Genomic DNA, 25,775 nt, shown 5'->3' with positions numbered 1-25,775 from the left:
CCAAGGAGGGCAACACCAAGACACATAATAATTAAAATGGCAAAAATCAAAGACAAGGACAAAGTATTACAAGCAGCCAGAGAGAAAAAAAAGATTACCTACAAAGGAAAACCCATCAGGCTATCATCAGACTTCTCAACAGAAACCCTACAGGCCAGAAGAGAATGGCATGATATACTTAATGCAATGAAACAGAAGGGCCTCGAACCAAGACTACTGTATCCAGCAGGAATATCACTTAAATATGAAGGAGGGATTAAACAATTCCCAGAAAAGCAAAAGTTGAGGGAATTTGCCTCCCACAAACCACCTCTACAGGGCATCCTACAGGGACTGCTCTAGATGGGAGCACTCCTAATAAGAGCACAGAAAAAAACACCCAACATATGAAGAAGGGAGGAGGAGGAATGAGAAGGGAGAGAAATAAAGAATCATCAGACTGTGTTTATAATAGCTCAACAAGCGAGTTAAGTTAGACAGTAAGACAATAAAGAAGCTAACCCTAAACCTTTGGTAACCACAAACTTAAAGCCTGCAATGGCAATAAATTCATACCTTTCAATAATCACCCTAAATGTAAATGGACTGAATGCACCAATCAAAAGACACAGAGTAATAGAATGGATAAAAAAGCAAGATCCATCCATATGCTGCTTACAAGAGACTCACCTCAAACCCAAAGACGCGCACAGACTTAAAGTCAAGGGATGGAAAGAGATATTTCAAGCAAACAACAGAGAGAAGAAAGCAGGTGTTGCAATTCTGGTATCAGACAAAACAGACTTCAAAATAAAGAAAGTAAAAAAAGACAAAGAAGGACATTACATAATGATAAAGGGCTCAGTCCATCAAGAGGATATAAACATTATAAATATATATGCACCCAATACAGGAGCACCAACATACCTGAAACAAATATTAATAGAACTAAAGGAGGAAATAGAATGCAATGCATTCATTCTAGGAGACTTCAACACACCACTCACTCCAAAGGACAGATCCACCAGACAGAAAATAAGTAAGGACACAGAGGCACTGAACAACACATTAGAACAGATGGACCTAATAGACATCTACAGAACTCTACATCCAAAAGCAACAGGATACACGTTCTTCTCAAGTGCACATGGAACATTCTCCAGAATAGACCACATACTAGGACACAAAAAGAGCCTCAGTAAATTCCAAAAGATTGAAATCCTACCAACCAACTTTTCAGACCACAAAGGAATAAAACTAGAAATAAACTGTTCAAAGAAAGCAAAAAGGCTCACAAACACATGGAGGCTAAACAACACGCTCCTAAATAATCAATGGATCAATGACCAAATCAAAATGGAGATCCAGCAATATATGGAAACAAATGACAACAACAACACTAAGCCCCAACTTCTGTGGGACACAGCAAAAGCAGTCTTAAAAGGAAAGTATATAGCAATCCAAGCATATTTAAAAAAGGAAGAGCAATCCCAAATGAACGGTCTAATGTCACAACTATCGAAATTGGAAAAAGAAGAACAAATAAGGCCTAAGGTCAGCAGAAGGAGGGACATAATAAAGATCAGAGAAGAAATAAATAAAATTGAGAAGAATAAAACAATAGCAAAAATCAATGAAACCAAGAGCTGGTTCTTCGAGAAAATAAACAAAATAGATAAGCCTCTAGCCAGACTTATTAAGAGGAAAAGAGAGTCAACACAAATCAACACAATCAGAAATGAGAAAGGAAAAATCACGACGGATCCCGCAGAAATACAAAGAATTATTAGAGACTACTATGAAAACCTATATGCTAACAAGCTGGGAAACCTAGGAGAAATGGACAACTTCCTAGAAAAATAAAATGCTGAAGTGGTATGTAGATGCAAGATAAAGGTAGAAAATATAGTTTAGTGCTGTAAGAGAGCAAATGTAGATGATCAGTTGTGTGCCTGTAGACTATGTTGTAATAAAAGCTAGACAGGGGCAATAAAACATCCATGGATGCAGAAGATTTCTCTCAGAACAGGGGGGGTGAGGTTCTAAGCCTCACCTCTGTTGATCCCCAATTTCTCACCTGATGGCCCCCCTGCGACTGTGCCTGTCTTAGGTTGCTCCTCCCTTGAGGAATCTTACCCGTCTCTGGCTAACCAGTCATCTTCCGGGGCCATACAGAGAAATGTAAAGTTGGTAAGTGAGAGAGAAGCCTTATTGTTTGAAAAGGTTAGCTTTTTACTTCTTTGCATATTTATGCCCTGTGGCTTCTATGCCCAACATTTGTCTTGAGGTATCTTTACCACTTGGAAGAATTATGATACTTGGTAAATTCGATACGAGGCACATATTCTATTTAAGGGTTGTAATTAGGAAGGAAGAAGAAAAGCTATAGAAGTAGCAGGCGGAAGAAAACATGGGAAGATTGATTATTTCTTTGACATATCTTCTTGTAGAGTAACTTCAGCATATATAGGTTTTAAGCTACTACTTAAATTGCGCACACACATTAACATAATAGGAGTACAGTTACATAACCAAAGCATATCTGTAATTACCAGCCATCTCCAGTGAAACCAAGAAAACCAGTTAGGCACCTTAGGCATTTGTGAAAACATCTATGATATGGTGGATATTGTCCAACTGAACTTGAACAGTCTGAGAGAAATCAGACAAGTTAAAACAACCCATTCCTGGGGACTGTTCACATCCCATATGTTCTTTTCACAGTAGATAGTCTGTAGTTGTAAGATTTTGGAGTGCTATAATTTGCACTTCTCCTAATTCTTGGTTGAGTTCCAACAGTATAGATCCAGTCAAATTTGTTGTTTTACTGTATGCACAGGCCAGCTTAGGTATCTCCTTCTTTATTCCCATGGCAAGTACAGGAACTGGTGGGATGAGTGCATCTACAGCTGTAGCAGCACGTGGATCTTTGTTCGGGTTTTTTGATGATCATCTTCTGGTATGAGTCTTCCAGAGAGTGCTGATGTTGGAAGTTCTTTTTCATATTGAATCTTAGTTCATTTTCTGGGTAGCCAAATTAGGCTTTAATCCACTGTATAAACACAAACAGATCCTTTGCCTACACTTTTATATGCCCTTTATACCATTGTGTAGAATTCATTGGAAGTCACCATACAGGAACTGATTTTTTTATTTTTTATTTTTTGGTATCATTAATCTACACTTACATAATGAATATTATGTTTACTAGGCTCTCCCCTATACCAGGTCCCCCCATAAACCCCTTTACAGTCACTGTCCATCAGCATAGCAAAATGTTATAGAATCACTACTTCTCTTCTCTGTGTTGTACAGCCCTCCTGTTTCTCCCCCCCCCCCATGCATGCTAATCTGAATACCCCCCTTCTTCTTCCTACCCCTTATCCCTCCCAACCCACCCATCCTCCCCACTCCCTTTCCCTTTGGTACCTGTTAGTCCATTCTTGAGTTCTGTGATTCTGCTGCTGTTAAAAACAGCTCTTTTGAGATATAATTCGCATTCCATACAGTTCACCCATTTAAAGTAAACAATTTTTTAGAGTTGGGTAACCATCACTGCAATCAATTTTAGAACATTTTCTTCATCTCTAAAAGACCTCTTACTCATGAGCAGTCACTCCCCATTTCCTCCCAATGCCTATTCCCTAGCCTTGCCCATGTTGCTTGCTGTTTTATTTTATTGTTGTTTGTTTATTTTTTATGGCCATCCTAGTAGATCCGAAGTGGTATCTCTTTGTGGTTTTGATTTGCAGTTCTCTGATGGCAAGTGATGTGGGACATCTTTTCACATGCTCATTGACCATTTACACATCTTCCTTTGAGAGATGTCTGTTCAGATCCATTGCCCATTTTGTAATTGGTACATTTAATCTCAAAAGGTGAACTCGTTTAATCTACATGGTAATATCGCAAAATAGGTAATCATCATCTCCACATAAGTGAGAAAATTGAAGCTCAGGGACATGAAGGCACGTGTCTGGGGCCCCCACAACTGTTGGTCTCAGGAAAGTATTTAGTCTGAATCGGCATCCGCTCTTGTGGCTTCTGCTGTTTAAATGCAACTGAAATTAAGCAAATGCTATTGGAAAGGAATCGAGAACCCAGTAATGAAATCGCTAACATCTTATTCGAGGAAAGATATAGTCACCCCAAGAATGTGCTCGAATCTCTCCTGGCTGAGCCAGAGGATCTTCTCATGAAGTCCTGGCAGGCTCTCCCTGTTTAGCACAGCCTTTCTGAGAACCTAGCAGAGGAAATGGAAGACAGTGAAAGGCAAGACTCCTCATTACTCCCTCTTCCAGAACCACTATTTAGGATTTCTGTGTAGTTCCCCATAGTGACATTGGGTGTCACCTTTGAGTTGTTTGAAGCCAAGCTCTCCTGGAAATTGACAAAGTACATTGTTTTCTAAGAGTTGCTGGGCTCTCTAAGATCCAGTTTGGAAGTATTAATTACCAGTACTCCTGCCCCCCGACTCAGCCTGTGTCATCTGGTTCTCATTTACCGGGCCAAGCAGTGTCCTGAAAGGAGAGGGCTCCCTGGAGCTCGGTACACCTGAGTTTGAAAATGGGCTGCACAGCTATGGCTTTGTAACTGATTTCTCTTCTCTTCTAAGTGGGCTGGTGACCTAAGGAGGAGAGATGGTTTATGCAAAACCCCTCCAGCTCTGAGGTCTTTTCTCCCAGAATTCTCTGCACTGTCCCTTCTCAGAAGTCATCTGCTCGCACATCTGTATCCAGGCTAGGTTGAGCATCCCTCCCTCCCTCTTTCCCTTCCTTTCCATACATATTTACTGAGTATGTACTATGTGCCAGACACTTGGCAAAACAGCAAAGTTGTCTTCCTCCATGGAACTGACATTCAAATTTCTTATTTATCTGAAAGTTCTCAGCACCAAGCAAGTGGTAGGCATGACAAACTGCTTTAATGGCTTGGTGTGTATTCTTCTCTTCCAGTTTTTTTTTCTATACATATACCAACACATATACATGGTATTTAAATTTTAGTTGGAAATGAGATCATGCCTATCTGGGGATTTTTCCCCCCATTTAATAGTATATTATGGACATCTTTCCATGTTAGAACATAAAAATTGACTTCAGTGTTCACATGTTCCAGAATACTATTTGGGGTCTCTCTCTGCCCATTAGAATGTAGAAAAGACTGACTTGAGCCCCAGGTCCATTCCCTGTAGGTTCTCAGGGTCAGGATAGGGTTGGGAATGAGCTAAGGTGCTTACGTTCTTCTGGTCACCTGTGGCCCTGTTCATATTTCTGCTGAATTTATCTCATCCATGTTTATTTAACTGGTCCCCTACTGAGGTACATTTAGGTTGCTTATAGTCTTTTGCTCACACAGACAGTGCTGCAGTGAAAAAGCTAAGTTCACCTTTTCTTTTACGTGTATTGAAAACACATTGTGGTGTGTCAATTCAGCAATAGATATTGCTATAGGTAAAGATACCTATCTATATTGCTAGATTCTCCCCATGGAGGTTGCACATCTTTCATTCCCCACAGGATGTGTTATCAAACTGTGATCTTTGCTTTTCTGTGGAAAAATACACTCACATCTCAAACACACAACATGTTTCACATATAGTTGCCAAAGAGGCAACAGGAGGCAAACGGATTCAGGGCAGCGATCTCCTAGGGGGAAACAGGACATAGGAGGAAGCTGGGCAAAGTCCCTATCTTTCCTCCCTCATGGTCCTATGGGCTGTTCAGAGGCACATCTTCCCCTGTATTAGTTTCCTGTGTCTGCTGCAACAAATTAGCACAGATGGAGTTGCTTAAAACAAGAGGAACTTACCCTCTCATTTTTCTGGAGGTCTTCAGTCTTAAATCAAGGTGCTGCTAGGGCTGTACTCCCTCTGAAGGCTCTAGGGGAGAAATCTTCCTTGCCTCTTCCAGCTTCTGGTGGTCCCAGACAATCCTCAGCTTGTGGCTGCATCCCTCCAATCTCTGCCTCTATCTTGACGTGGCCTCTTCTCTGTGTGTCTGTCCAAATTGTCCTCTTCTTTCTCTTAGAAAGACACCAGTCATCAAATTTACAGCCTGCTCTAAATACAGGATGATTTTTTGCTTGAGATAATCCACTAATACATCAACAAGGGCCCTATTTCCAGGTGGACGAGAATTCTGGGGGATACTGTTCAATCAGTTATACAACCCACCTGGACAAGTGCTGTATGGGGAACAGGCAGCACCTACTTTGTCCCTTCCCAGCTCATCCTGCATCAGTAGCTGTTGAGGTAACTCACTGCATTAGTGTTCTAGGGCTGCCGTAGTCAAAGACCATAGACTGGGGTGCCTACACAACAGACATTTGTTTCTCACAGTTCTGTAGGCTGCAAGCCCAAGCCTAAGGGATCCCAGGTTTGGGTCTCCTGAGGCCTCTCTCCTTGACTTGCAGATGGCTGCCTTCTCACTGCCTCCTCATAGGGCCTTTCCTCTGGGCATACCCACCCCTTACATGGCATCTCTTCTTATATGGACAGCATTCAGGTTGGATTAGGCCCACCCTAATGCCCTCATTTTAACTGAACCACCTTTTTAATGAGCCAACCTCCAAATACCATCACAATCTGACATATGGGATCTGGGGTTAGGACTTGATTATATGAATTTTGGGTGGGATGGGGAACAACTCAGCCCACAATACTCATTATTTGCATTACCTCACATCTTCCTTGGTGACTGCTTCTTGGAAGATCCCAAACTAGCATCAGACTCTCTTCTCCCAAACCCAAATTTGTATGTACTTAATTTATTATCTTTTTTGTTCCGTTTCCCCTACCTGATGGAAAACTGTGTTAGGGTAAGAACCACATATAAAATGAATTCACTGTTATGCCTTGATGCCTGGCATAGTGCCTAGTATGGAGTGGGCATGTGACCAATGTTTATTGAATGGGAGGATATTTTTCTGCCTCTCAAATCATCTAATGATGCAGATACGACTGTCAGCATGCTTTGTGTCTTGTGATTGTTGGTGGAAGCCAATGATTTGAAAGCGAGAAATCAAACTTCCCTGAAAAGACATGGTGAGCCTTAACATCGCAAATAATCAGGACATCCTGGAAATCAGAGTGAAGCCACTTTGAAAAATTCTTAAGACCTGACAGACTGTGACACTTCAGACACTGCTGATGAGACAGGGGCCTTGGGTGTAGTCAGAGTAAGGTGAGAGCCTCCAGAAAAAGTAAGGCAGGATTTTTACAGTCAAAGCAGTGTAACAATATAAAGGATAGCAGACTAGGAATACAGACATTTTCAGTGAGATCAGTTAAAGGTCAAAAGGCCAGGAGCAACTTGGCCTGGAATGTCTGAGTGTTTCGCAAGGGTACCTCAGCATAACCCATGACTTCACTGTATCTCAACTGTAAACAGCCCTAGCAAAGAGACAATAACCCAGCCCACCTTGGGGGCAGGGCACATGGTACAAGCCTGCACCCCTAGCCCTTTATCCACATTCCTGAAAATTCTCAATGAACTATAAATCCCCTAGACAATGCATCACCCTGCGCTCTCTTGTCCCCTCCTGGCGTGATGCAGGAGCTCTTTCCTCTCACTTTATTTCTCAATAAAAGCCTTTCCCTGACTCTCCTACCTTGGGTGTTTGCTAAGTTCATTCTTTGACTTTGCAAACAACAACCCCAACTTCACTGAGAGAAAGCAGGAGTTCAGAGGAGCTGATCTACAAAGGGAATCTTCATGGGAAACTAGCAGAGGACCCTGAGACCTGGCCCCAATCAAATTAGCCTTTTCATGCCTACAAGCAAACAAGGCTTCTGAGGGACATTCAGAAATCTAAGTTAGAGGGAGAGAAGAGAGGAAGAACATCTTTGCCTTGGAATCTGCCATTGCAGGACTCACTCAGCAGGGTTTCCTAGCTCTGTACTTCTTTAGATCCTGTCTCTGAGCTATTTTGCCTCCTCCAACACCATTAGCACAAGGCCAACTTCCCCATGCTCTGGTTTAAGTGAAAGAAGAAATGAAACTGTCGGCAGCTTATGGGTGAGATAAAGGGAAAATGTACCTGGCTTGGTGTTTGCTCTTCCTTTGTGTTGTTAATTTTGTGTTCTTTTAGGTTTCTTTCATTTTGGACTGCAATACACTATAAAGGGCTTGTTCAGTAATATTAAGTCTCATAAAGATGTTTCTGGTGGCAGTGAAGAGGCAGTATTGCACAGTGATTAATCCATGGTTTTGGACGCTATATTGATCAAGATAGATGAGGTCATGGTCCAGTAACAAACACCACCCAAATTCCATTCATGCAGTTTGGTGGTCATAGGCTGCTCAGGCTGGTAGAACAAGATATCAGAGGCTGAGTGGTTTAAACAACAGAAACTTATTTCTGACAGTTTTGGAGGCTAGGAAGTCCAAGGTCAAGGGGCCAGCAGATTTGATGGCTGCTGGGAACTCTCTTCCTAGCTTTCAGTGGCCAAGTTTTTAATGCGTCCTTCCCATGGCATGATAGCATTCAAGAGAAGAAGTTCTTGGGTGTCTTTTTTTATAAGCACATGAATTCTTCATGAACCAGCATAAACTTAATCACATCCCACAGGCCTCACCTCCAAATATCATCACAATGCATTTTGAGGGGACACAGACATTCAACATGTAACAGTGCCCTTCCTTGGTCACCTGGGTCTATGCTCCAATCATTCTCCCATTGCAACCCAGGCCCATAGAGCCATAACCATCTGGGACATTGCCATTCAGCAGAGCAGAGGGAAAGAGAATGTTTTCAGCTAAGCACTGGCCTCTGCCTTCAAGAGGCACATGTCCCTTCTGTAAACAAACATTTCCTTGATCAAAAGTAAGTCACAACAGTGGAATTCAGTCAGAGCAGAAGAATGAAGAAAGGGGAAGATAGCTTCAGGGACATATAGGATAACATCAAACAGACTAATCTTTGCATTATAGGGCTCCTAGAAGGAGAAAGGGAGAAAGGGGCAGAAATCTTATTTGATTAAATAATGGTTGAAAGCTTCCCTAACATGGTGAAGGAAACAGACATCAAGATCCAGGAGTCCCAAAGAGTTCCAAAAAAGGTGAACCTAAAGAGATCCACACCATGACACATTAATTAAAATGTCAAAATTTAAAGACAAGAAGAGAATATTAAAAGCATCAGGAGAAGAGCAACTTGTTATATACAAGGGAACCCTCAAAAAACTATCAAGATTTTTCAGTGCAATTTTGTAGGCCAGGTGGAAGTGACATGATATATTCAAAGTGCTTAAAGAAAAATAAATGTCAAGCAAGGATATTCTACTCAATAAAGTTATCATTCAGAATTGAAGGAGAGAGAAAAATTTTTTCCAGACAAGCAAAAACTAACGGAGTGTATCATGCTAAACTGCCTTACAAGAAATACTACTGGGTTCTCTTTTTTTTTTTTTTTTTTTTTTGTGAGGGCATCTCTCATTTATTGATCAAATGGTTGTTAACGACAATAAAATTCTGTATAGGGGAGTCAATGCTCAATGCACAATCATTAATCCACCCCAAGCCTAATTTTCGTCAGTCTCCAATCTTCTGAGGCATAACAAACAAGTTCTTACATGTAGAACAAATTCTTACATAATGAATAAGTTACATAGTGAATAGTACAAGGGCAGATATCACAGAAACTTTCGGTTTTGCTCATGCATTATGAACTCTAAACAGTCAGTTAAATATGAATACTCATTTGGTTTTTATACTTGATTTATATGTGGATACCACATTTCTCTCTTTATTATTATTATTTTTAATAAAATGCTGAACTGGTAGGTAGATACAAGATAAAGGTAGAAAACATAGTTTAGTGTTGTAAGAGAGCAAATGTAGATGATCAGGTGTGTGCCTGTAGACTATGTGTTAATCCAAGCTGGACCAGGGCAATAAAACATCCACATATGCAGAAGATTTCTCTCAGAACAGGGGGGGTGAGGTTCTAAGCCTCACCTCTGTTGATCCCCAATTTCTCACCTGATGGTCCCCCTGCGACTGTGCCTGTCTTAGGTTGCTCCTCCCTTGAGGAATCTTACCCATCTCTGGCTAACCAGTCATCTTCCGGGGCCATACAGGGAAATGTGAAGTTGGTAAGTGAGAGGGAAGCCTTATTGTTTGAAAAGGTTAGCTTTTTACTTCTTTGCATATTTATGCCCTGTGGCTTCTATGCCCAGCATTTGTCTTGAGGTATCTTTACCACTTGGAAGAATTATGATACTTGGTAAATTTGATATGAGGCATGAATTCTATTTAAGGGTTGTAATTAGGAAGGAAGAAGAAAAGCTATAGAAGTAGCAGGCGGAAGAAAACATGGGAAGATTGATTATTTCTTTGACATATCTTCTTGTAGAGTAACGTCAGCATGTATAGGTTTTAAGCTACTACTTAAATTGCGCACACACATTAACATAATAGGAGTATAGTTACATAACCAAAGCATATCTGTATTACCAGCCATCTCCAGTGAAACCAAGAAAACCAGTTAGGCACCTTAGGCATTTGTTAAAACTTATCTATGATATGGTGGATATTGTCCAACTGAACTTGAACAGTCTGAGAGAAATCAGACAAATTAAAACAACCCATTCCTGGGGACTGTTCACATCCCTTATGTTCTTTTAACAGTAAATAGTCTGTAGTTGTAAGACTTTGGAGCGCTATAATTTGCACTTCTCCAAATTCTTGGTTGAGTTCCAACAGTATAGATCCAGTCAAATTTGTTGTTTTACTGTATGCACAGGCCAGCTTAGATATCTCCTTCCTCATTCCCATGGCAAGTCCAGGAACTGGTGGGATGAGTGCATCTACAGCTGTAGCAGTGCGTGGATCTTTGTTGGGGTTTTTTGATGATCATCATCTGGCATGAGTCTTCCAGAGAGTGCAGATGTTGGAAGTTCTTTTTCATATCGTATCTTAGTTCTACCGGGTTCTCTTTAAACTGAAAAGAATGGGCAATAATTACAACAAGGATGCATATGAAAAATATATTTCACTGGAAAAGTAAATATATAGTAGAGGTAGTGGATTAATTACTTATAAAGCTACTATGAAGGTTAAAAGACAAAAGTAGTAAAAATAATTATCACAATAGTTAGTTAAAGGATAGACAAGATACAAAGATGTAAACTATGACATGAAAAATATAAAATGTTCGGGAAAGGAGAGAAAAATATTTTAGAATGGGACCAAACTCGAGTTGCTATCAGCTTAAGATAGGTGGTTGTAGAGGTAACTTGTTACATGTAAGCCTCATGGTAACCACGAAGCAAAAAACTATAGTAAAGACATAAAAGAGAAAGAGAAAGGAATATAAGCGTACAACTAAAGAAACTCATCAAACCACAAAAGGAGAGAGCAAGATGGTGCTGGCAAAACTGGAGAGCTACATGTAAGGGAATGAAACTGGATCATTGTCTAACCCCACACACAAAAATAAATTCGAAATAGATCAAAGACCTGAATGTAAGTCATGAAACCATAAAACTCTTAGAAAAAAAACACAGGCAAAACCTCTTGGACATAAACATGAGCAACTTCTTCATGAACATATCTCCCTGGGCAGGGGAAAGAAAAGCAAAAATGAACAAATGGAACTGTATCAAGCTGAAAAGCCTCTGTACAGCAAAGGACACCATCAATAGAACAAAAAGGCATCCTACACTATGGGAGAATATATTCATAAATGACATATCCAACAAGGGGTTGACATCCAAAATACATAAAGAGCTCAAGCAAATAATCCAATTAAAAAATGGGCAGAGGGTCTGAACAGAAGAAACTCAGATGGCCAACAGGCCCATGAAAAGATGGTCCACATCGCTAGCCATCAGAGAAATGCAAATTAAAACCACAATGAGATATCACATCACACCAGTAAGGATTGCCACCATCCAAAAGACAAACAACAACACATGCTGGCACGGATGTGGAGAAAGGGGAACCCTCCTACACTGCTAGTGGGAATGTAAACTAGTTCAACCATTGTGGAAAGCAGTATGGAGGTTCCTCAAAAAACTTAAAATAGAACTACCATTTGACCCTGGAATTTGTCTCCTAGGATTTAACCGAAAGAAAACAAGATCGAAGGTTCAAAAAGCCATATGCACCTTTATGTTTACTGCAGCACTATTTACAACAGTCAAGATATGGATGCAACCTAAGTGTCCATCAGTAGATGAATGGATAAAGAGGTGGCACATATACAAAATGGAACACTATTCAGCCATAAGGAGAAAACAGATCCTACCGTTTGCAACAACATGGATGGAGCTAGAGGGTATTATGCTCAGTGAAATAAGCCAGGCGGAGAAAGACAAGTACCAAATGATTTCCCTCATTTGTGGAGTATGAATACAAAGCAAATCTGAAGGAACAAAACAGCAGACTCACAGACTCCAAGAAACGACTAGCGGTTACCAAAGGCGAGGGGTGTGGAAGGGAGAAGGGAATTCAGGGGAATTCTGATTGGTGCACATGGTGTGTGTGGGGTCATGGGGAAACAATGTAGCTCAGAGAAGACAAGTAGGGACTCCGTGGCATCGTGCTACGCTGATGGACAACTACAGCAATGGGGTATGGGGGGGACTCGATAATATGGGTGAATATAGTACCCACATTGTTTCTCTTGTGAAACCTTCAGAGCAGTGTGTATCAATGATACCTAAAGAAAAAAGAAAAAAGAAAAAGTTCACATTATACCAATTGAATTTTATGAAAGACTTCAATGCTTTCCTTTTCCTTTTTCTTTTTCGCTGTTTTGCCAACTGGTCTCGTGCTGAGTACCTGGTGCCCGCGGCGGCCACGTTGGCCGAGCTGGCTGGGGGGTCACCGCGGCCTGGGGGTGCCTGAGCCGCGAGCCCTGAGCTGCCATTCGCGCGCCATCTCCTGGCAACTTGGGAGCGCGCGCCGCCAGCGAACAATGCCCGCCAGCGCACAATCCACGCCCACCTCTAGTCCTGGCGCGCGAGCGCACGCAGGCACTCTGGAGGAGAGAGCCGCGGAAGCCGCTCGCCCGCCGGACAGAGCTAGCTCGTCCCTTCAAATGGGAGGAGTTTTGAGCAAGCTCCGCCCCCCACAACACGCCCCCGATCGGGAAGCCTGAAGCCGGCGCCCACCCGCGCGCCAGGCCTTCCTCGCAAGACGCGCGCGCCCGGCCTTCCTCGCAAGCCCCGCCCGCCCCACAAGCCCCGCCCCGCCGGACCCTCGGCCCGCCTTGATCCCATTCAGCCCTCAGTCCCCACTAGTTTCCTTGGGTTCCCTCGGAGGCCTTCCCGTCGGTAAGACACGCTGACCCTCCCCAGACAGAGGACTTTGACTTTGAAAGTTTTTTTTTTTTTAGTCCTCAGTGGGCTTTGTGCCGTTTTCACCTCTTCAAACACCTTGGTGCGCGTCCACCGTGTCCTGTCTCCCTTTAGCCTCTGCTATGAGATGTGCTGCCAGAACTGTTCCCTTCTTTCAGTTCTTTTTTTTTGGGTCATTTTTCTATTCCTTTTATTTTTAATTTTTGGGGGGATCATTAGTGTACAGTTACATGAGCAACATTGTGGTTACTAGACTTCCCCCATTATCAAGTCCCCCCCTCATATCCCATTACAGTCACTGTCCATCAGCGTAGTGAGAGGCTATAGAGTCACTACTTGTCTTCTCTGTGTGCTATACTGCCCTCCCCCCTACATCAGGTATTCTGATCCTAATGCCCCTTATTCCCCTTCTCTCTCCCTTCCCACCCACCCTTCCCAGTCCCTTTCCCTTTGGTATCTGTTAGTCCATTCTCAGGTTCTGTGAGTCTGCTGCTGTTTTGTGCCCTGAGTTTTTTCTTTGTTCTTCTGCTCCACAGATGAGTGAAATCATTTGATACTTGTCTTTCTCTGCCTGGCATATTTCAGTGAGCATAATACCCTCTAGCCCCATCCACGTTGTTGTGAACCCTTCTTTCAGTTCTTAAAGCTCTGAACTTTAATACAGTATGGGTTTAGCAGAATACTTGGTAAATCACTTAAAATATCCCTGCTTCAGGTGAGACTACCTTCTGTCTGTAAAGTATAGTACTCTAAAAGGTTTTGTTACTTTTTTATCTTTGGACCAGTAAATTGTATCAGCCGAACTCAAAGAGGTGTACCCAGGAAACGTCCTGGATGGATATAACTTGGCTGATAAAGATGATTAGATTAAAAGACTTGTGTTTTCGTTTAGTCCCAGTTGAGTGATAACAACAAAATTCAAAACTTCGGTGACAACACTAGATCCTTGATAAGTACATTTATTTGAAAAGGTGAACATTCAGGTTTTTAAAATGTTAGACTTTGGGTGTATATTTCTGATGATGTAGCATAAGAGATTGAAGGATTCTTGTAAAATTTGTCCCTGCATGTCCTTACACACACTTTTCTTCCACTGTAGTTTTACTTGTGTGGGCAGTTTTTCAATTTCCCCCTCAAAGTTGTTGAATCCATTGCAGGGACAGCTGTCAAGTGCCTGCCACTTTCTGCCCTTAGGTGGAATGGGGAAAGTTGCCATAAAAATGCTGTGTTTTGTGTTGCTTAGAGGCTTAAGTTCTCTGGAAAATAACTGAACCCACATGGTTCTTAAGGAATTTAAACTTTCTCTCATTCTTCTAAGCTGCTTTGATTCCATAATGTGTCTCCCATTCTCCACAGGGTCTGTGGGACTTTACCACACCACTTTGGCATAACACATCCAAGATGATACCCAATCCAGCAGGGCCGGTATTCCTGTGTGCTTGCCACGCTGTGCCGGAATGGCGGTCACAGGAAGCGTGTGCTGTCTCGTGGTAATTCCAGAGTGGTGTGCAGGCCTTCGACAGTGAGGATCGCTCCTCCCGGGAGCAACCTGGCTCATTTTCCAATGGAAGCATTGGTGGAGGAACAGACTCCCAGTGTGTCCACTTTATTCTCCTGCAGTTGTTCATCTGAGAGAATAACTAACTCAAAGGAAAGGAAGAAGCTCCTTATGTGAGGGAGAAATCTCAAGTTCCAGTTATTGAGCAGTTTTTTATTTTCTGGGTTTTTCCCAAGACTGTAGCTTAACAGCTAAGGGCCATTTGTGTGAGTGTATAAATTACCCTTTTGCTTGTTGGATAGCTTCTGATTTACAGCACCTGAAGTTCATGCTATGTAGCATCATGATCAGAATATCTTAATGCTAGAATCCTGTTTTCTGTTACAGAGCAGCGCAGATCCCTAAGGCCCCAGACCCGTGGTCAAAGGAGGCTGTTCTGCTTGCCCTCGAACGTTGGAAGAGGAAGAAAAGGACAGTGGAGGAGGAGGAAGAACAAACATCTGTGGCTGGTCAGGAGGACAAAAGAAGGTAACATGCCCTGCAGAGTACTCAACGTGCCTCCCACACGGGCTCCTGGGATTTGTTGAAAGAGAGATCACTCCCCAAAAGAATCAGAGGCCACCTCCTGTGTGTGAATGGCAGGTCCCCTTCTTTGGCTTTCATGGAAGAGCTTGGTAACAAGAGCTTTAATGCTATGCCTTTCATTAGGCACAGGTTACATACATTTTGTAATATACCTTTTCCATAAGTACTAGAGAAAAGCCGACAGTTACTGGCCACATCAGCTTCATACTTTTGATATAAATGTGTTAAATTTTATTTTGAGAGAATGCTGAAAGTCTTCCCCTTGTGGTGGTCAATTATTTGGGTGACCATCAGCTTAGCTGTCATGTTTGTGCCGAAGGAAATACACAGCAAAGAACAGTGAAGACTGGAGTATGGTAGCTTTATGAGTAATGAGAATAAAACCAGTTTCATTATTTGGTTTTTGAAAATGTAACAAAAATAGAGGAAGCAGTCTGTTTCCTCGATGGAAAGAGAGGAAGTTGAAGGTGCTGAGAAAGCTGCAGAACTGCTTGTGGCTTTCCAAGGAGTCGGTTAAGAATTTTCTTGTAATTCAACAAATTCCAAGACCCACCATGTGCCAGAGCCTACTCCAGGTACTGTGGATAGAGCAGTGAGCAAGCAAAGGTCTCCTGGGACTTGGGTAATCAATGAAACAGGGTAATTATAGATTGTAAGTATATAAAGATTTATAAAAAGCAGTGCTATAAAAGGGTCATGAGAAAGGGGGAGCTCTGTATATAAGGTGGTCAAGGAAACATGCTCTGAGGAGACAGTGGGCCCTACATTTTAGAAATAGAACCATTGTCCTCATCAGTTACACCAGGTTAGCCATAACCTGCAGGTTCACAGCTGACCGTCTTTGATACTGTAGATGGCAACATTAGGTAAGGAAATACTAATAAATGCAAGTGTGATCATTGGAAGATTGGTTGGAAGTAAAATTGGAAGATCAGGCTATGAATACTAGGGATATGCTTTACAAGTGAGCAGTCTGAGCTCATGTCAGCCAACTAAGCAGGAGTGGCAGAGGGAGATGGTGTGTTGGAGGTCAGAGAGAAAATAACTATTCTTATGGTCAAAACAGGTTTCTCATGTTCTCCAGGTTGGTAATTTGTCTAGACCCCAGTGAGCCTATAACTGAAGGCTCTGTGTTGTCTTTCCCATAATTGGAATAAGCAGTGATTATGTGCACCATGCGCAGGCCCTTATCTGTGACCTGTGAAGTTCTTCTCTTACAGACTGAACTAAGTGAGAGCACTGGGGGATGTGTGTAGGTGGGTCACTAAAGTGTTTTTTTGTCTTTAGTTTACAGATGGTAGGATATTAAATTTGTGATTGCAGTGCTTTGGTGAGAAGTTACCAAATGATCAGTATACCTGAATAGTTCAAAAGGTCTTGATGCATTTTTATACTTTTCTTATTAGATTAGGACAGTCCTAGAATAAATTGACCTTCCTGAATCTTTGAGATGTGAGGCAACCTTTTCTTGTCTAGCATGAACCTATGTTCTGTAGAAAGAGTATAAGATCCCAGGAATATGAGAGTATGCTTTAAAGGAGAGGTCGTATCATCTAACTGAGGGTTTGTGATTTGTCACAGGTGCCATGACAGCAGTGGGAGTGGCCATTCAGCTTTTAAGCCCGAAGTGGCCAACGGAGTCCGTGCTGCTTTTGTGCCTGAGTAAGTGAGAATCCATCTGGGTGAGGTTTCCTGTTTGGGAAAGGGTCATTATCAGACTTATTGACCTGTAAGTTTTCCTCCTTGAAGTCAGAGAGGAACATTTTGAGTAACTTGCCACAATAACTATTTTGTCTAATTCCTTTTACTATTTTTCTTTAACATGCATAAAATATGATAAGGTTAAGAGGGTTTGTAGATACACTGAATAACCAAGTATGTAACAAAAGATCACAAGGTTTGTGCAATGGATAGAATGCAGCAGTACGAAATTTAAGAAAAATGTGAGATTTCTGCCTTTCAGCTTAATTATATTTGAGGAAGAATTAGCTTGGAGGGAAAGAGGCTGGAAATGTGTGTGGAAAGGCTTGGGGTAAGTTACATATTTAAATTGAGTCAGCACGATGATATGGCTGCCAAAAAAGCTTAACATGCTCCTACTCTGGGCTGATAGCAGAACAAAGACTAGGAGGAGGCAGGTCAGTGGTGGTCCTGGATGCCTTTGTCCTGCTGTCCACGCAGTGCTGCTGGTTGGCTGTGCTGCCCTGGAAGAGGAGGCAGACACAAGCTGAAATTCACTGCGAGAGAGTGAAGCAATTCAAGATGTCCCGGGGTGGTGGTGGGTGAGGGGGTTCTAAAGGTACATAAGCACTAGCCCAGAGGAGAAAAACCTCAGGGGAGTAAAGAAGTGAGGGAGGAAACAAAGATCCACGCACTGCCACAGGTGTAGATGCGCTCATCCCACCAGTTCCTGGACTTGCCATGGGAATGAAGAAGGAGATATCTAAGCTGGACTGTGCATACAGTAAAACAACAAATTTGACTGGATCTATACTGTTGGAACTCAACCAAGACTTAGGAGAAGTGCAAATTGTAGCACTCCAAAATCTTACAACTACAGACTATTTACTGTTAAAAGAACATATGGGATGTGAACAGTCCCTAGGAATGGGTTGTTTTAATTTGTCTGATTTCTCTCAGACTGCTCAAGTTCAGTTGGACAATATCCACCATATCGTAGATGTTTTCACAAATGTCTAAGGTGCCTAACTGGTTTTCTTGGTTTCACTGGAGATGGCTGGTAATTACAGCTATGCTTTGGTTATGTAACTATACTCCTATTATGTTAATGTGTGTGTGCAATTTAATTAGTAGTTTAAAACCTATACATGCTGAAGGTACTCTACAAGAAGATATGTCAAAGAAATAATCAATCTTCCCATGTTTTCTTCTGCCTGCTACTTCTATAGCTTTTCTTCTTCCTTCCTAATTACAACCCTTAAATAGAATTCGTGCCTCATATCAAATTTACCGAGTATCATAATTCTTCCAAGTGGTAAAGATACCTCAAGACAAATGTTGGGCATAGAAGCCACAGGGCATAAATATGCAAAGAAGTAAAAAGCTAACCTTTTCAAACAATAAGGCTTCTCTCTCACTTACCAACTTTACATTTCTCTGTATGGCCCCGGAAGATGACTGGTTAGCCAGAGATGGGTAAGATTCCTCAAGGGAGGAGCAACCTAAGACAGGCACAGTCGCAGGGGGGTCATCAGGTGAGAAATTGGGGATCAACAGAGGTGAGGCTTAGAACCTCACCCCCCCTGTTCTGAGAGAAATCTTCTGCATACGTGGATGTTTTATTGCCCTTGTCTAGCTTGGATTAACACATAGTCTACAGGCACACACCTCATCATCTACATTGCTCTCTTACAACACTAAACTATGTTTTCTACCTTTATCTTGTATCTACCTACCACTTCAGCATTTTGTTAAAAATAATAATAAAGAGAGAAATGTGTTATCGACATATAAATCAAGTATAAAAATCAAATGAGTATTCATATTTGAACTGACTGTTTATAGTTCATACTGTATGAGCAAAACCGAAGGTTTCTGTGATGGCTGCCCTTGTACTGTTCACCATGTAAGAACTTATTCACTATGTAAGAATTTGTTCTCCATGAAAGAACTTGTTTGTTATGCCTCAGAAGATTGGAGACTGACAAAAATTACGCTTGGGGTGGATTGATTGTGCATTGAGCATTGACTCCCCTATACAGAATTTTATTGTTGTTAACAACCATTTGATCAATAAATATGAGAGATACCCTCACACACACACAAAAAAAAGTACACACTTCCAATGGTAAAATAGTAAGTGACCGGGATGTAATGAATATAGTCAAGATATTGAAACAGCTTGGTATGGTGATAGCTGGTACCTAGAACTGTCATGTATATAAATGTTGAATCACTATGCTGTACACCTGAAACTAATGTAAGGTAATACTGTGTGTCAACTACCCTTCAATAAAAAAAAAAATTCAAATGACTATTCATATTTGAACTGTTTATAGTTCATAATGCATGAGCAAAACCAAAAGTTTCTGTGATGACTGCCCTTGTACTGTTCACCATGTAACTTATTCACTATGTAAGAATTTGTTCTCCATGTAAGAACTTGTTCGTTATGCTTCAGAAGATTGGAGACTGATGAAAATTAGGCTTGGCTTGGATTAATGATTGTGCATTGAGCATTGACTCCTCTATACAGAATTTTATCGTTGTTAACAACCATTTGATCAATAAATATGAGAGATCCCCTCACAAAAAAAAAAGTGCACACTTCCAATTGTAAAATAAATAAGTAACTGGGATGTAATGTATAGCATAAGGAATATAGTCAAAATATTGTAACAACTTGGTATAGTGATAGCTGGTAGCTAGAATTATCATGTATATAAATGTTGAATCACTGTGTTGTACACCTGAAACTAATGTAATACTGTGCGTCAACTACCCTTCAATAAAAAATAATTATCTACCAAAAAAAAAACAAAAAAAAAAAGAATTGAGAGAGGGAAGGATAATGGCCTGCAAAAATCTGAAAGACTATCACATGAAAGGAGGACAATTGGCTTGGCTTGGCTCCAGATGGGATCCATAGGTGAAGTTAGTGAAAGAGAAAGTATGTTTGCATCTAGTGCAGGAATGAACTTCTCTGTGGTTGACATTCATCAGCCAGGAGACAGTGAGCTGTCTGTGCTGTCACAAAGGTTGGATGACTATTTCACAGGAAAGATGTTTAGGGAATTTCTGTTTCAGTTTGAATCTTCGAAAAAGTGGTTGGTTCCTCCTAAACTTTTTTAAACACCTTTATTGATGTATAATTGACATAAATAAACTGTGCCTCTTTGAAGTGTACCATTTGATCAATTTTGACATGTATCCTTATCACAATTATTGTCCTATAAATTTTCCTCTTTGAAATCAGAGAGGAACATTTTGAGTAACTTGCCACAATAACTATTTTGTCTAAATTTCACACCCACAAAACCATCACCATGGTCAAGATAATGAACATCACCATCACTGCCAGAAGTTTCCCCATGCCCCTTGGTGAAGCCTTAAAATCTCCCTCTCATCCTGTCCCTGTTGCCAGGCATCCATTGGTCCCCATTCTGTCACTATAGATTTTTGTGCGTTTCCTAGAATATATATAAGTAGAATCATACTTTTAATTTTTTAAATACTGAGCTTTCCCTTTCTGACTTTGTGAGACATGTTTAGCTGAATTAACAGTAAAATTAACAACATTATCCTTTTCATTGCGTTAGAACGATTTTGTGACCGTGGATGAAGCCTTAAAACAATGTTGGTGACGTTCAGTAGCACATCTGCGTTTTCCCCTTTTATTTCCCTGTTAGGCCTGGGCCTCTGAAGAGAGGCCTCAGTTACCAGAGCTCAGATGGCGAGCTGCGTAAGAGAACCTGCACCCCTGCTGTGAGCTGCTCGAAGGGCACGTGCGCATGTGGCATCCGTATGTCCAGCCGCAATGCCATTACCAGTTCCTACACTTCTACTGGAGGCATCTGTCACGTACATGCACCATGTGGTGTGGCAGAATTGGGTTCTTTGCATTTATTAGTTGATTATGCAGTGTTTACTATCCACCTTCTGTCAGATGCTGAGATCACCTCTAAGCTAACAGCAGTTACCAACCCTTGAATGATCGCTATGGACCAGTGGAACAAACTAGAAAGCCCAGAATGCCTATGTGGAAACCTGATACAAGACAGAGCCATTATTATAGATAAATAGACAGAGGATGAATAATTCAAAAAATGATACTAATTTGATTAAAAAGGTAGATTGAGTCTGAACTGCATTGGGTTGTAAATTCATCCTCTAGGTCCTGGGAAATTAATGAAAGTTTAAAAAATAAGTGGTTATAATTATTTTTAGAAAGGATGTAGTGTAGACTGGAGAACAGGTCAAGTTTTGCTACCAGAATGACTTGGGTTCAAATCTTGGCTTTGGCACTTAGTAGCTATAGACTCGTGGGCATGTAAATGACTTAAACTCTCTTTTTCTCATCTCTAAAGGATTGTTATAAAGATTGAAGGTAATGTTTGAAAAGCACCCATTACAGTGCTTGTCAGTAAGCAGGCACCCAATATATAGGAGCTTGAAAAAAAGTAATACATGCGTGAAGGAGGTTTTTGAGAGGAGAAAGAATTTGACATAAGTTTTCATCCATACAGAAGGCTCTTATAGTAATATAAATGACACATTAATGATAAATGGCAAATATAGGAGATGAAGGCCCCGGCCAAGCAGTTATGACAATGCAGAGCATAATAGTACAAAGCTTTACCTGAATCTATTCTGCACTAGGCCCTCTGCTGAGCACTGTACACACATTTCCTCAATCAGTGATCACAACACACCTGACATACATAGTCATTGCCCCTTCTTACAATTTTATGTCAAATGTCATACATACACAAAAGGAAGGAAAAATTTCATAGTGAACCTCCATGTGGCTCCAGCAGTTAACAGTGTTTTGTCAGTCCTGATCCATCAACACCCCCGCCCCAAATTGGTTTTCCTCTTGTTTTAAAGTACAAACACGTTGTTTCACCTGTAGGTACTTCGGTGTATTTTTCAAACTTTTTGAACATTAATAAAAACAATGCCTCTATTCCTCTGAATAATAATGACTTAATGTTAGTTATCATCGCTCCAGTTTGCCCTTCTTACCCTCCCTGTCTTATTACAGTTACTTTGAATCAGGGACCAAAAATCAACTCATTGTGTTTGGTTCACATGTCTCTTAGACTCTTTTTTTTTGAGCATCAAAGGTATTTAGTTCATATATGTAACAAAAAATCTGAAGGTAAGGTTGTACACTTATGGAAATAATGATTTTGACCTACTTCATAAGATAGTTGTGAGGCAGTACATGTAAAGTGTTGATGCGTCTACACTGTCCATACTAAGCATTCGAGAAGTGCTACCAAAATAAGTACCGAAATTTACATTTCAGGGGACTTAATTCACACTCAGAGCTTCAGACTTAGCATTATACAAGGTTGTATCTGATGGCCTAACAAGCAGACAGGGTAAAAATAATCAACTTTTCAACAGGCCTGGGCGGAGCCATGATGCTCGGAGTCCCGCGCCGGGGGCGGGGCAGGACGCCGGGGGTGGGCGGGGCGAGGGACGCGCCCTCCGCCGCCCGTCGTCCCCCGGCGGCGGTGGCCCGCGTTTCCACGGCCCAACACGCAGCCTCGCGGGAAGCTACCCCCGCGTCACGGGCAGCTGCGGGGTCGACTGCGGGAGGCGAGCGGGCACCGGGGCCTCTGCCTCCCCGGGCGTGCTCAGGCCGGACGGCCGGCCCGGCGAGCTCCCCGCGGTGGCAGAACCCCTTCGCGGGCTGGGGTGGACCAGACACAGCCCCGGGGTGCGCGGCCCCCGCCAGGATGCCGGCTGTCCCGGGTGCCGGGCCCTGGCTCCCAGCGACTCGGCCCGTCCGAGGAGCCACAGGCGGCAGGTCGCTGGCCTCACAGCGCCGCCTCCCCGGGAGCTCCGGGTCCGCGCGGCCGGCACCCCCTGGCGGCCTCCAGCTGTCAGGCTTACCCCGCGGGCTGTTCCCGCGGCTGCTGCCGCCACCGCCGCAGGGAAGCACACGGGCTGTGGAGGCGGCCGCGAGCGCCCTCCCCCGCAGCTGGGACGTCAGGCCTCTCTTAGACTCAATCAACGGTATTACTACTATGCTTTTTCTTACTTTTGAAAAGTCTGAGTCATTATGTTCTATAGAATTTACTACATTCTGGATTTTGTTTTCGTCATGGTGCCATTTTGACAAGTACTCTATCCCTATTTTCCCTGTAAATGGACAGTTGGCTCCTGAGGCTTGATGAGTTTCAAGTTCAGTGATTTGGGCAGAGGTACTGCTGTGCACTTCTGATCGCATCACATCGGGAGCAGGTGCTGTGTGGTTGCCTCCCACGGGGCTCAGTTGTCAGTCTGATCCTTCACTTTATTGTTCCTATGAGCTTTTCACCTGCTGATTTTAGCGGCCATATTTTGCCTTTGTCTATGTCCATTGTGGCAAAATGGTGATGTTCTAATTCTGTCCTTCCCTCTGCATTTGTTAACTGAAGGTCTGCGTAATTCTAGATAGAAGAACAAACCCTATCTATTGGAGTGGCAGGATAATAAGCAGGCACTGTTGCCATAGTTAACTCCAAAGGTGACCAGTATGATTCTTGCTGTGTTATCTTTATGAACTGATGATATTTTATAAACATTTCATGATCCTCAGTATAGTGTAGCTGCTCTTTCTGATGCAACTTTTCCAACTTTGGCCAATGACAACCCTTTCAAATACTGCCAATTGACTCACGTTTCAGAAGCCCCACTTCACAAAGAAATGTTTTTTTAGTCACTTGAAAGGGAGACTTTTTATACAGTGATGGATTAGAGTCACAGAATTATGTTGAAGATCAGATCCTATGTTATTCCCAAGGTCAGTCACGTGACTTGTGTTTGGCTTTTAGCTCTGGAAGAGGCATCCCAGTGCCTCACCCTTCTCCAGCCCAGCCTCGTCCCTCTCACAGACACCAGAGAGTCCAGAAAAGAAAATGAGGTAATCGGTGATTTTCTGTGTGGATTAATGAGAGGGTGGGAAAGGAGGGAAATTTACTTGGCTCTTAGGCTTTCTGAGACTCCAATTTGGAGAATCAAAACAGTTCACATCTAAAGGGCAGAGATGATGCCGCCCTGAATCACTCTCGTCTCTTGCAGTCGTCACATAGTGTGACCACACTGGCCTCTGCTTCCCCTTATGCTGCAGCGTGAGGGGCTGGGGCATAAGGGGAAGGGCTTGCACGGGACAGAGTGAACAGAGTGACTGATGGGGGTGGGCAGCAGGCTTCACATTCTAGACCCCAGCTGACCGCCTAGGTGCCTGACTAGAATGTCACTTTCTTAGAGATAGAGGTGTGACTAGGACTCTCAGAAACTTGGCAGGTTGTATGTAAGGTTCTGAAGATTGTTTTCTGCTTGTTTTAAGACAAAGGTGTCTCTATGGCTTCTGTGAACTGCCTCTCTTCATTTCTTTAGGAATTTTCTTTACTTCTTTTTGTTGTCTTGACACACTGAGATCTTAGTCCTGGTTGTTCTAGACTTTGGTCAGTTGGTAGTTAGGAGGGTGTAAGAAGTCATCCAGTGCTTTTCTAAACTTAGTTGTGCTTCTTCCTCCTGCAGAGAAGAGGATGGTCCTCAGGGATCTGGCTCTTCCGCTTTGCCGGTAAACAAGGAGTCCCAGGGAGAACAGGGTAAGTTGATGAACGCATGGCATGTGTTGGCGGTACTGTATGGAGGGCGCATGGACTACAACCCACTAGAAACACATACTGAGCCTTGATTTGTGTGGGGCTTGGTAGTTACAGAGAGAGATGTTCCTTTCCTTCGGGGTTTATGGTCTGGTAAGGGAGAAAGGCGGCCGAGACTCGTATAGCATTACCCAGGCCACCTGGGGGGTTTGGGGTAAGGTAAGCCTAGGTGGGGGAATCTGAGCAGACCAGGCAATTTCTGTCCAGTAAGCAACCATGTGCATGCATTTGGAGCAATGACCACTTCACGTCATCTTGACTGTTAGAAATAATCTTGCCAACACCATCCAAGCACCTAAACCATAGAAGATAGAATCTCAGAGACACCAAGTGAAAGTTCAGTATTAAAAACTAGACTGAAGTGGGGCGGAAGATGGCGGCGTGAGTAGAGCAGCGGAAATCTCCTCCCAAAACAACACATAACTATGAAAATATAACAAAGACAACCATTCCTAGAATAAAGACCAGAGGACACAGGACAATATCCAGACCACATCCGCTCCTGAGAAAACCCAGCGCCTCGCGAAGGGGGTAAGATACAAGCCCCGGCCCCGCGGGAGCCGAGCGCCCCTCCCCCCAGCCCCTGGCGGGAGAAGAATAGGCAGAGCGGGAGGGAGACGGAGCCCAGGACTGCCGAACACCTAGCCCCAGCCATCCGGGCCAGAGTGCAGGGCGCTCGATACTAGGAAAACAGGACAGCAAGAACAGTGAGGAGGCACTGGAGGCTGGGTGACAGAGGACATAAGAAAAGCGCGCAACCATTTTTTTTTTTGCTTTTTTGCTGTTTTGTTTTGGCAAGCACTTTTTGGAAGTCTTAAAGGGACAGGGACCCCAATACTAGGGAAACAGGGCAGAAACACCGGTGAGCAGAGGCCTGAGGCTGGCACCGGAGAATAAACAAAAACGAACGACCACCTTTTTTTTTTTAATTAAAACCTTTTTTTTTCTTTTTTTTTTTTTTTTTGGTGGTCGTTGTTTTGTTTTGGCGGGTGCTTTTTGGAAGTCTTAAAGGAGCAGGGCGGGTCACTTAATCCAAAGGTAGGGAATCCGGGATCTCTGGGCA

At 42.6% G+C, this 25,775-nt stretch overlaps 1 protein-coding gene across 1 annotated transcript; it reads left to right on the top strand.

The window, feature by feature from the left end:
• Positions 1 to 14,742: 14,742 nt before the first annotated feature.
• Positions 14,743 to 24,463, top strand: LOC130679352 (nuclear envelope pore membrane protein POM 121-like). The gene is made up of 5 exons (XM_057487956.1): positions 14,743 to 14,807; positions 15,171 to 15,311; positions 16,950 to 17,030; positions 22,461 to 23,075; positions 23,876 to 24,463. The coding sequence occupies exons 1-5, from the start codon at positions 14,743 to 14,745 to the stop codon at positions 23,961 to 23,963; spliced, it is 990 nt and encodes a 329-aa protein (XP_057343939.1). The 3' UTR covers positions 23,964 to 24,463.
• Positions 24,464 to 25,775: the final 1,312 nt, after the last annotated feature.

This window comes from Manis pentadactyla, chromosome 10 (assembly GCF_030020395.1).
Source record: "Manis pentadactyla isolate mManPen7 chromosome 10, mManPen7.hap1, whole genome shotgun sequence".
Lineage (NCBI taxonomy): Eukaryota > Metazoa > Chordata > Mammalia > Pholidota > Manidae > Manis > Manis pentadactyla.
This window is presented reverse-complemented; position numbering and strand designations above follow the sequence as displayed.

Excerpts from the sequence above, each read along its gene's own strand:
- LOC130679352 (XM_057487956.1), top strand. The coding sequence starts at position 14,743 with ATGGCGGTCACAGGAAGCGTGTGCTGTCTCGTGGTAATTCCAGAGTGG. Across the intron at positions 15,312-16,949 it reads GGTCAGGAGGACAAAAGAAG|GTGCCATGACAGCAGTGGGA; the intron begins GTAACATGCCCT and ends GATTTGTCACAG. Across the intron at positions 23,076-23,875 it reads TCTCTTAGACTCAATCAACG|CTCTGGAAGAGGCATCCCAG; the intron begins GTATTACTACTA and ends TTTGGCTTTTAG.